At 38.5% G+C, this 12,524-nt stretch overlaps 1 protein-coding gene across 1 annotated transcript in view; it reads right to left on the bottom strand.

Annotated features, from left to right (window-relative positions):
* Positions 1–2,881: 2,881 nt before the first annotated feature.
* Positions 2,882–12,524, bottom strand: part of kctd5b (potassium channel tetramerization domain containing 5b) — a 24,760-nt gene continuing 15,117 nt past the window's right edge. Inside the window, exons 5-7 of the mRNA XM_080747444.1 lie at positions 11,608–11,632; positions 10,149–10,274; positions 2,882–7,090 (exon numbers count right to left, since the gene is read on the bottom strand). Of these exons, the coding sequence (XP_080603570.1) occupies positions 7,061–7,090; positions 10,149–10,274; positions 11,608–11,632 (181 nt within the window). The 3' untranslated portion in view covers positions 2,882–7,060. The remainder of the gene's footprint in view (positions 7,091–10,148; positions 10,275–11,607; positions 11,633–12,524) is intronic.

Below are 12,524 nucleotides of genomic sequence, written 5' to 3'. Positions count from 1 at the left end.
ATTACAATAATACACACAGCATAATAGGCCCAAATCCATATCCAAACCATAACAATTTAACTGATAATCAGTAAGAGTTTTTATTTTGAGCACAGTAGTGACAAATTAATAGCTTTCTCAGTACGTTTTTGGAGCTGTGTGGAACAGAGCTCCCCATGAGCAGGAATGTGTGTCCAGTCTCACAAGTGAGAACTGTCCTGTTGAGTTTGAACAGGACCTTTTGTGACCACACGAGGGCGCTGTTGTTCAGGCCAGGCCAGACACCCACCCACACACACACACACACACACACACACACCCCCCCCCACACACACACACACACACACAGCTCCACTTCGAACAGAGGTTCGATTTTTCTCTTTAGCAAAGTTACAAAGTTTTCCCTTTATTAAGCACAGTACAATTAAGTCAGTTTCAAGATTTTTTAGCACAGTTTATTTTGAGCACTGTAGTGAGAAATTAATAGTTGTGCATAAGTGCATTGTGCAAATGCAGGCTTTTCTCAAGTACAAGTCTTCATGCCTCTGACTTTATCCACCCTCCAACCATAACAATTTAACTGATAATCAGTAAGAGTTTTTATTTTGAGCACAGTAGTGACAAATTAATAGCTTTCTCAGTACGTTTTTCTCTTTAGCAAAGTTACACAGTTTTCCCTTTATTAAGCACAGTACAATTAAGTCAGTTTCAAGTTTTTTTTTTAGCACAGCACTGTAGTGAGAAATTAATAGTTTTGCATTGTGCAAATGCAGGCTTTTCTCAAGTACAAGTCTTCATGCCTCTGACTTTATCCACCCTCCATGTGTCAGTCAGGCAGGGATTTCAGCCACTCCTGGAAGTCCTCGCGTTTCCGCGAGGCGGGTCTTAACTCAAGCCTGGTGGGTTTAGGAATCACGCGAGCTGTTCAGGTCCTATCACATTATTGGAGGTCCATCCTATTATGTTTTTGTTTCTATCGGCCAAGGCTAGAACCATGCACTGGGCGCCTGTTTAAAAGAAAGAAACAGGGGAAAAAACATAGGTTTCTCCAGTCAGCAAATTATGTTTTTCACAATCTAGTGCCATGTAGGCCGATAAGAAAACGTGATAAGCTAGTAGATATATTCTTTTTTTAATCATGTTTTATTATTTATTCATTTAATAGTGTTTCTAACAAGTTGGGAGAGTACGCAGTTCAGATCATGCGAGTTCTCTCCACTTAATAACCCTGAAGTCGTTGAAGACAACCCTGATCAAGAGTGTATGGCATTGGCACAACCTGGTGGAAATGGAAAGCCTCGTTTTCGTACCGAGCTTGTAGTATTGTGATCCGGTTTAGGCCACGCCCACTCTAGAATTCACATAATATCCGTATCCGGTTGGGCGCCGCAATGTTATTGTCCCCCGACATAAATGCCTAATCGAGTCGCCAAGTCTCTGCAGTCGGCAGTCGCTATGGTTTAGAATAAAATATGGACACACAAAACGAAATACTCAATATGTATTTGAAGAAACCTGACGATTTCACAGGCTCGTAGGCCCTAGCAATTTGAAGCCCTTCTTTTCTGGGGAAATATTCTTGGCAGCACAAGCTATATCCGTATCCGCCGAGTATCTCTGGACCGGATCAGAAAACCGTATAACCAATTGATTCCAGGGCTCACGTAGACGCATAGCCATCATCTCGTTTCCAACATCTTTGTACTGACGAAATAGCAGGCCCCCTTTGCTGTAACAACCCAAAAGCTGCCTGTACAGTTTACAGTAATTGGTTGTTATATAGTTATATTAAAATTCATAAGATATTTTTAATTATTCTAATTAAACCAACCCATTTTTGAATCATTCTCGGTGTGTCTTTGCCAGACACAATTGCACACAATTACTGTGTGGAGATATTTATCATCAAAACTCTTTTCCTTTTAATGATAAAACTCACCATTTAGATTCCGGAACAGCCACTTTATTTAGTAATTTTCAATAACATGATGTAAACGGGCATCTTTTCACCGACTAAAGCCATGAAAACCATTTTGAAGGAGTTAAATGCCACAAGAGGTCGCCATTCGTTTAAGTTTCTTGCGATCACAAAAACCCTCCTTTTTGACATTTTGTAGGCTATAAATGTCTTACCCTAACCCTAACCCTACTTTATCCAAAACTACATTGTCATTGTAACTTGCTGACATAAATTACTTGAATCAACATTTCTCCGAATTGTTTCCCCTCTCAAATCAGATATTTCTTTATAAATAGACCTAGGCCTACTGAAAGAATAAACAGATTTGATCTATAACAGCAAGTAGAATTTACCTGATTATCTGTGTATTTCTTCCACAGCAGTAGCTACCCTACAAATTATCTGACAAGTTTCACATTTCTCCTCAATGCGTTTCCTGAAAATATAACAAATTTGCACACGTTAAAGACAAACTTTTTTTTATTGGATTTACTTTATGCAAGAACATATAGATCTATTCCATTAACATCACACTTGTTTTGTACATTTTAAACATTGCATAAGATCATATAGGAGTGATTTATGTGGTGATATGATAATCTTATTATCAACATAACTCATTCAGATTGAGAGACGATTCATTCATTCCCTCCAATTACAAGTGTGACCATCTTCAATCATGCATTAAGGCCCATTCCCACTGGGCCAGATAACAGATATCTGGAGATATTTCTCCAGATATTTTTCCATTCAAAGTGGATGGTAGATACAGATAAAAGAAATATATACCACAGATATTTGCCACAGATACTTTTATCTGTGGCAAAACATTTTTTTATCTGTATCTACCATCCACTTTGAATGGAAAAATATCTGGAGAAATATCTCCAGATATCTGTTATCTGGCCCAGTGGGAATGGGCCTTTACAGTGGTCTGGTTAATGAATTTAACGATTTATCAAAATAAACTGGGCACTTACAAGATATTAGGCTACAGATTTGATAAGTTCATGATGAATTTAATGAAATGATCATCAAAGCCAAATGCTTAATGAAACTACCCCTTTCTGGAGGTAATAGCTGCTGAAATCTTGGAATTAAAAAAGCTTTAGTAGGCCTACATTAAATGATACAGTTACAACAACAGCATAACTTAGCCAACTAAATACAAAACACTTAAATCTCATTGCAACTGGGCTCATGGAGACACTAAATAGGTGCCTTTCTTCCGAGCAGACAGAGCTAAATTAGATCTTTTAAAATTACCATCACTACTACCACAAAGGGGGAAACGGGATTGTCTGAAACGCTTGGAGGTCGACGAAATGGATTGAGTGAGTTCACACAGATTTAACAAGTCAACTGGTCAAAAGGGTTTCTACCCATGTGGAGTGGTGAGTGCTTGGTGCCAATGCTGTGATCAAAGAAGTCAGACAATGTTGTGTAAGGGAGTGCAAGACACAGTATATTTGGAAGGCTTCAGAATACTATAGCAAATGTAAACATAGCCTAGCTCTGGCAGGAAATTCACTCTCCTTTGATTGAACCTCTTTGCAGATCTCAGATTTTGCACTTTAAAAGCCCTTGTGTGTATTTATATATTTATATATATATTTATATATAAAACATGCATCCATACTTTTGTCCCCAAAAATATAAAATTGTGTTTTTGAGTCAAGTGTGTATTTGAGAGTAAAAGGAGGTTTGTGTGTCACTAACACGTCTGTATGTACATGTGCCAGCAAAAAAATTAAAATATGAATCACTCATCCCTGACACGAAGAACAACGTGGAGAATATACAGACACATTGGATTTTGGTCATTGGGAAGAAGGCAGCACTATAAACGATTATTTTGTGAATTAAATATCCAACCTGTCTAAATCACGCTTCAAACCTGAAATGACTTTCTATTTAAAAAAAAAAGTGTCCTAAATTGCAGTATTTACACATCTTATCATTACAGGCTTAAAAGCATTGTGCACAGTGTTCTTCCCACTGCAGTGCTTGTAATGCTGTGTATGAAATCTACACAATTCAAAATGCTTTGAAGAATGTATTACACTGCAGGAAAAATACAATTTTTGTACGTAACAGTCAACTTCTTAGCCAGCCAAGGTATAGTTATTTGATATATCAAAAAGACGTTCCAGGCATGTTGTCAGTGAAAGAAACCATATTCAGCGCCAAACACTTTAATCCTAACTTACAAATCTCAAGAGGTCGTAAAATCCTGTACAAACAATGCAAAACGGAAGTTAACATGGTCAAAAATGTCTTAACTTTTAAAGATCCAGTATAAACAACTTCTATATGAAGTTGTGTTCTCTATACAGTGTACAAAACGTGCAGTTTCTTTTAAGAGTTAAATATCAATATTGGTCTTAGATTATTTACATCAACAACCTATGGATATGAACAAATATTCCTTCACCATCGCTTTCAAACACAATTTCAATCCCCAAACAGTCTATGGTAAAACGATTTCGTCTTGGAAATATAGTTCCACAACCAGATGTTCCCTCTAACGTACAAAGTAAACTAGGTTAGGAACTTGGTAGTCAGTGGGAAAACAAAGACAACATTATCTTAGGATGTTTTTTTTTCCTAACCATTTGATTTGACAGAAAAAAGAAAAGAAAAAACAAACTGTAGCTCTTATCATAGGACCTTGTGATATTTGAATACAAAAAACAAAACTAAAACAAATTCACATTTGAAATGCATAGGATTTTGGACAGTTCAGTGTAAATTATGTGAACATGTTTAAGTTTCTTAAAAAGGTAGAACTGACAATTGGTATGAAACCACGGTGGCTGCAAAGTAATTACTTAAGTTGGGTCTCATACTTGTGTATGTGTGCTTCAAAACAATTTAGAAGCAGCAATTTAGAATTCCTCAAAAGGAATTCATTTCTATGAACTTAATTTTATTAAAATGTTCTTGCCCAAGAATGTTTGTGTGGCAGGGAACATGAAATGAACTTGTTTGGAAGTCATTTTATCATTACCCAAATGCCATATCATGCTATTCCACCATAGCCCTCCCACAGTCCACTACTGATAGAAAAGTCTACCCTCTATACATGGGCAGAAAAAGGAATTGAAAATGTGTCACGGTCAACTTTTGTTTTCAACTCTGTTAACAGTGACTGAAGACTCACCTTGCTACCAACTCATTATCAACTCACATTTCCTCCGTGCCTCATTGAAAGCATGGATATAGTTGCATCACCAGCGGCAACACTGTTAACATTGTGATGTTAAGGTGTGTGAGTGTTTTGAACTTGTAAACTGCCTACCAAAGCCTTTGGGTTCTGAGGAGAGTATAGTTACAAAGCTGAAACTTTTATGGAAATGGAAGGAGGACATGACCAGGAGCGGAGCCTGCGACTTAATAATGCCCTCAACATGGGGGAGTTGTGCCTCTAGGCATCTGTTGTTGGATGTTTAGATGAAAATAAATTAGTGGTCTCAAAGAGAGAAAATGCAGCCGTGTTTTTCCTGCAACAGATAGATGGTTCTTTCTCAAATCTGTGGGTGGTGACGCATTGGCCATTCTTAGTTGGTGAAACCTTTTGTCTGGTTGAGATATAAAACGAGACTCTGGCTTATCCGGTTTTGTGGCCCTATGTTGTCGGCAACCAATGAACCGGCATCTCACCCAACGTTAGGGACAAGTGGCATTGGCCCGAGCCCAGGCTCAAACCGTCACGTCATACTTGTTTACCCTTCGCCGAAAGGTGCGCATAAGCTGCTGAGCCCCGATTGTGATGGGGATAGGTTTTTTTTTTATTCTTATGCAACAATAATGTATGTATTGTTATTCACCTTATTCCTGGCCCTCTCTAGGGAGTAGGGAGGCTGCCATTGCCTTTTACAGAGAGCGCTAGAGAGTTGTTACTGCTTCAAAAACATCTTCTCACTTCCTACAAAGTAAGGAAGTGAACAAGGAATCGTGTGTACAAGTGGCCAGGTCTATGAAAATAAGCCCAATATAAGCAACTAGGCTCAGTTTTACTACTTTACATTTACCTTTGAAAATAGCAGATCAGCAAGCTCACAATGTGTCACATTGCAACACATTGTGAGCTTGAATATCTGCCATTTAAAAAAATATTGAAGAGAAGAAAGTTAAATGTTTCTGAAACATTTTAACAACACCAATCTTGTGTGGAGGTCCCTGGCATCAAATATTTTCAGATGGGGTCTGCAACTGTGGACAAATATTAATCTGGGGTCCTGGATATAAAAATATTTGGGAACCATTGGTTTAAAAAACATCACAAAGCAAGCCCAATAAGCAATTACCACACAAATTTGTTCTTAATGACCTCCGGGGTTAAATAAAGGTCCAATAAAATAATAGAAATTGTACACACCACCCAATGCCTGTGATAACTGCATGCAAACTCACAACACTGGTGTACAACCATGTATACATCAAGCCTTACGGTCACTGGATATGTGCACACACAAAACTAATGTTAGGGTTCTGTTTTTGCATGTTCACAAATTGAATTAAACTGTCCAAGACCTTCAGAATCAAAACAGATTTTTTATCAATTCTGTTTTAGTGTACTTTGCCTTTAATGGCCCTACTCAAGACAAATACACAATTCCCTTTTTGATATCTAAATTCCGCAGATTGTGTGTGTGTGTGTGTGTGTGTGTGTGTGTGTGTGTGTGTGTGTGTGTGTGTGTGTGAGAGAGAGAGAGAGAGAGATTAATACTTTTGAGTTTTAAAGACCATAATGATCCCTTTCAAGAACTTTGAGTTTGAGGACATACTGTAAGTTGTAACTCAATAGTAGACCCTGAGTGAATCATTGGCCTTGTATGAAGATGGCCATATTTTATAGCATAAAACATTTAATTATAATTCCTTATTTTTTGTTGAAAAAAAGAAAAAAAAAGAGAAAATAAAAGTCCAGTTTTACTGTACAGGCACAAAAAGTCAGTAAATAGACTTATTTACATCACAAAATAAAAAATAAAATTGAGGGAAAACAAACAAATGTACACCCCTGTTCTCTAAAATCTCCATTGCGCCCAACGTTCTTGCACGTGGATGATATGTTTGCATCGTAACACCTGGAGCTCATAATACTGAGTCCTGTCTTCACATACGGGAACCCCTCTCCTGAAGAATCTGCAAGGATAAAGGCATCGGTTAGGTATAAAAACGAAGCATGTTAAACTACCAGACAGACAGTCACTTAACCACGTTTATCCTGACAACCCCAGTTTGGACACTGGACATTTTCTAAATTCTTCAGAAACAGCAGATCTAGAAGCTCAAGTGTTGCAACGTGTTATGAACTTGTATATCAGCTAGTTGAAAATCTTTGCATTGGGCTTAAATGAGTAGCTTGTTTGTTTCTGCATTTATCATTTCTGATCTGCTTAATATGCACGCTTCCATGCCACCAGTTTGCATTTACTACATCGTAATGGGTTGGTTGTGTCCATTAAAGTGCATTGTTTAACATCTAGTTATGGTTGTGTAGATGTGAGGCTCACCTACTCTGTTCCATTCTGCTATGCTGTACTGAAAGCAATTTCCCACTGGCCTCAGTTTGCTTGGCTCAAAAGACACTGATCTAATAACTAATTACATTGTGAAGAGTCCCCCACATGTGAATGCCTGAAGACACTTTCAAACCTGGTCACTGAAACTCACTCCTGCAGCACTGCGTCTGCCCTAATCCTAACAGCACACATGCATAAATGATCACTCGCGAGTCGCTCTACAAGCAAGCTCAAACAAACATGCTAAATGCGGTGAGAAGGTGGGTGGATATGCCAAGAAGAGGAAATTAAAGAGAAGCTTGTGCCATTTGCATGCACATGCAGAGCTGCGTTTGGTGTCTATTCTCGAAAGGTGAAAGCTTGGACGGATTTGGTCAAACTTTGTTATTTGCAGGTTTTAGTACCACAACTAACCAAGTATGTCACCTTAGAAGATTGAATTCCTGGAGAAAGGAAGGGAAACCTATCGGATCAGCTAGAGGTTAAGGATGGAAGCCTATAAAAGCAGATGATTAATCTCCAGATACAAACTGTCGAAATTGGACAAAAGGTTGTATTTACATAACTGAAAGGTGGATGGAGGGGCTTTTCACATCAGGTTTCACAGAAAGTGTTACCTGAAGAGAAATATTTTCACTTTCACTTTTGTGGCTTGATGCATCTGCAAGTGGTTGACCTAAAGCTTGAGCCAAACATGAATTGAGTAAGTTTACACTTGTAAAATGAGTAAATACGGTCAAATTAAAAGCCCCCCATACACATGCAAACCAACCTTTATTAGAAAACAAACATGAAAAGGCAAATAGGGTCAGATAAGGGAAGGTGGGATGAAAGGACTGGAGGTATGGGGCACTAAGAGCAGTTGAGCGCTCACCATTGAGTCACAAGTGCTCAGCCTCTAATCAGAGTCATATATTTCATATAAATCCGTGTCCTCATCCTCGCTCTGAGCAACATGCAGCATGCAGACAGCAGAGAAGACAAGAAAGGCATACTCTTAAAATAATGGAAATGAAGGGTGTAAATGTTAGGGAGGGAGGGGACAGAAAAATAATGTAAAACCAATGAATTAGTGTGTTGATTGGGATGGGTGGTTTCAAATCATAAACGTCCAACAAAGTCTGGACAGAGCATCCAGAAACAACCTTACCAGAATAAATATAAATTCCCCAGAAGGGTATCTAAGTGCCTTCCACCATTCACTTGTCATTTGTTTTTGTGGGCCTATATACACAGTAAAGCATTTACCTCAAATACTATAAAATGTTAGAACATTTCAGATTTTAACTGCCCCCACCAATCAGCCTTACTAATACTCCTAAAAATGTAGCACAATGCAACCTCTAATCTCACATACTCTGGTAATGATAATGTATAAAAGACAAAGCTTGTTTTGCATGACAAATGCACAAATCATCTAATCTTAATCTCTCAACCAGCATAATCATTAAATAGGAGAGTGGATCAAGGTTGTGTGTGTGTGTGTGTGTGTGTGTGTGTGTGTGTGTGTGTGTGTGTGTGTGTGTGTGTGTGTGTGTGTGTGTGTGTGTGTGTGTGTGTTGCCCGTGAGGAATGCGGACCTGCAGATGGGATGGAGGTTTAATTCCCAAGGCTGTGTCTGGTGCTTTGTTCCCAAAGCCCTTGGACAGAATGAGAGCCCTTGCTAATAGCGCCGCTACTCTAATCTGCAGACCAGTGCTCTCATGGTCCTCCGAACACGGATTACAATGTTTAGACTCTTTCATTTTGGGTCACATCTAACATGTCATAAATCTTAAAGCTGGGTTAATGCTATTAGACCTGGTCGTTGGCAGTAAAAGGGACATTCAAAATCTGCTGCTCTGTTCCTGGCAACAACAACAAAATAAATAATACAAAAAGTGTGAGGGTTTTTGGTCTTCGACTGATGAGAATACCATCTGATCAAGTTTAATGCTACTTAGATTGTTTACACTTTGAACTAATTTGAGTTTAAACCCTTTTCTCTAAACAGTGAAGAAGCCGGTCTGGTCTTACTGCAGTAGCCACAAAGCACTCCTTCATGAAGCCTTTCCATCAATAAACCAGGGGTACTTATCACTGCCCCATGGGTCAGTGTTCCTCAGTCCAGTGCATTTAACACAGACCATCATTCACAGATGTTTGCCATGGATGGATTTTAAAACAGCTGTACAAGCACACATAAATGCATGCACACACACACACACAAACATTACCCCCACACACACACACTCACACACACACACACACGGCTGTCACAATTATTACATAATCGTCTAATCGCGATTATTTGACATAATCACGATTATTTTTCATAACAGTCATAATCGTTTCCATGTTGAAAAACGTTCATATATATTTTTTTTTAAAAAGAGTCAAAAATAGTGGAAATAGCAGATCTACAAGCTCACAACGCGCTGCATCGCGACGCGTTGTGAGCTGGTAGATCGGCTATTTCCACTATCAAAGTTATTTTTTAAGTAGTAAGTTGTCAAATATGTCAGTAATTTGTATGTACAACTTCAAAGCCTAAAAGCCAAACAGAAATGTAATTATCAACGACAAAAACACAATTAAATCGTTAATCGCCAATTATTTGAGTGACAATTAATCGTCATGTAAAATGTCATATCGTGACAGCCCTACACACACACACACACACACAGTATGTGGCTCACCTTAGCCTTCTCACTGGGCTCACTGTTTGTTCCGTAGGATTGGTTGAGCAGCTCCTTGGAGACTACGCACAAGAACTCTGACTGGTCCTCATTTCCGTAATTGTAAGAGGAGCCTATGCTGACCAGCTGGAGAAAGGAGAGAAGAGCAGAGAGGAACAATTAACCTCAGAGAGATGCAATAGGGACAAAAAGTGGCCTTAGTCATGCGAGAGGACTGAAGTCGAAGGAGGTTAAACAGACACCGTAAGGATAAAAGCATGAGCATGGGATAAATAGATGGAGGGCGTCTCCATGTTTCAGCAAGTTAAAATGCAAGTCTTTTAAAAGGCGGTAGAGCAAAATGCACCAGTTAAAAGTTAGAATAAAAAGAAAGTCCAAATATTAACTGTCAGAATAAAATTCAATCATGGCGATTTCAAACTAGGAAAGCAGCAATCCAGCAAGTTTAATTGAATTTTCACAATTTTTAGGACCTGCAGACACCCCAAGATGAAACATCAGGAATACAAATGGGGAGATGGCAGTTTTGCCATGAGATAAATATGAGATATTATTGCACAGTAACAAATTCTGAGAACATGTGGTGCTTAATAAGAAATTAAATAACAGAAAGGAGCAGCTTTAAGTGTAGTAGTATATAGACAAAATAAATTGTATCATTAGATAGTTTGAAAAATAATGCATGCCATGGACCCAGGCAGCCACAGGGAACAACATGCTATTTGGAATAAATAATAAATAAAATGGTGGGTTAGGAGATCCTAACAATCCGACTCACTATAAACAGATTTGCCCCTTTGGGGTGCCCAATTATCTGACTTGCTATCAACAGATTTGCCCCTTGTAAAAATCATCTGAAGAGAACCCGTGTAGAGTCTTCTCCAATTTTTTCACTGTGATCTAGAGCTCTACTGGTGTCAAATAATCTCTTCACAGGTTAATTTAGACCAGGGACATAAATTGTTAAAAGATTATCTGTTAACCAGAAGTGGCTTTCTCAATACTTGTGGGGAATTTGAGCCCCAAACTACCCAAATACCATAAATAAACATACAGAACATAGCACTTAGTTAGGGCTACTGCTTGTGATAGAGACCAAGTTGTGTTGTACATTATGTTTGAATTTTGTCATCATCCACCATATGCTTCTTCATCCAGCTAATGCTTTTTCTCTGAAGTAGGCCAATAAGATCTAAAAATATAAAATGCAGAAGGATGCGCTGTGTTGCAAATCACAGTTGTACTTGCTTAAACTTATTTCAGCGCATCAATGACGTGGTGAAGCATCAACCGATCATGTTTGTTTGAACATTTCCACTGCCCTCATCTCTGCACAATTCTTGCTCAAATAAAAAAATCAACGGGTCAGTCCAAGAACCCGCAGTCGACACAATTTTTTTAATTTGAGCTGTCGGGGTTAATTATTTTTATAGCATCAGTTACTACTGAGGTGCGGTGCAGAGTGCAGGTGTGTCATGTACTTCCTGTAAGTAGACCGTGATCATATTACGGGGAGTTCTTATTTTGAAGTTGGCCGTTATGAGAGGAAATACTTCTGTTTGTTGTTATTAGCAACTTGTTGCAGCTACTTTTACGCTGAGGTGGTGGTCTCATGCTGCAAAGTAGCAATGGGGGAAGACAGATGTCGCCACACCGCTAGCTCTGATAAAGTTGTCTCAGGTACACTACTCAGGTTGTCACTCGTTACTGTTATTTTTGTCTTGCACCAGCGACAACTTGATCTCCAACAAAGCTCTTTGATACAGCAGCGTTGTGCTCTGAACTGTATGTAGTCCTACACAGGATTGTCATCAATCAAACTAAGCAGTCTACCGTTGTCGTCATGTAGTTAACAGATTTAACACATCGCCTACCAGGTATTAATAAATGAATTTATCGGCCACTGCCAGGGTTCATATTAATGTTGCATTGTATTATGTTGACGTGGTTTAAAGCAGCACTTGAAAAAAATAAGATATTACTTTTCTCTAATTTTTTCTGCTACCTTTTTAAATAAAACGACGCATCGAAAAGTCGGATTAAACAACTGACTCGACTTCGACTAAATAAATGTTGAGTTCTAGCTCCTACCTATACCTACAACAGTACATTGTATGTTCCTGTTCCCCTTAAACTGGCCAAATATAAAATATTTAGCAAGCATTGTAGTAGTATGATGCAGCATAAATTGGCTAACGGCAATTTTTGTAACACAAGACAAGTACACATAGGGAAGATTAAAAAGGGTCAACATCTTAAAAAGAGAAAGAACAGCATGCACACATTAAGTTGACAGAGTATCATGCAAACAAGACAATAGAAGATGCAGTTGAAAAAACAACTGTCAGATAAACAGAACAATCCCTCTTCCATATC

This window comes from Nannobrachium achirus (assembly GCF_963921795.1).
Source record: "Nannobrachium achirus genome assembly, chromosome: 18".
In the NCBI taxonomy this organism is placed as follows: Eukaryota; Metazoa; Chordata; class Actinopteri; order Myctophiformes; family Myctophidae; genus Nannobrachium; species Nannobrachium achirus.
Note: the sequence above shows the minus strand (reverse complement) of the source record. Positions and strands in the feature narration are given on the sequence as shown.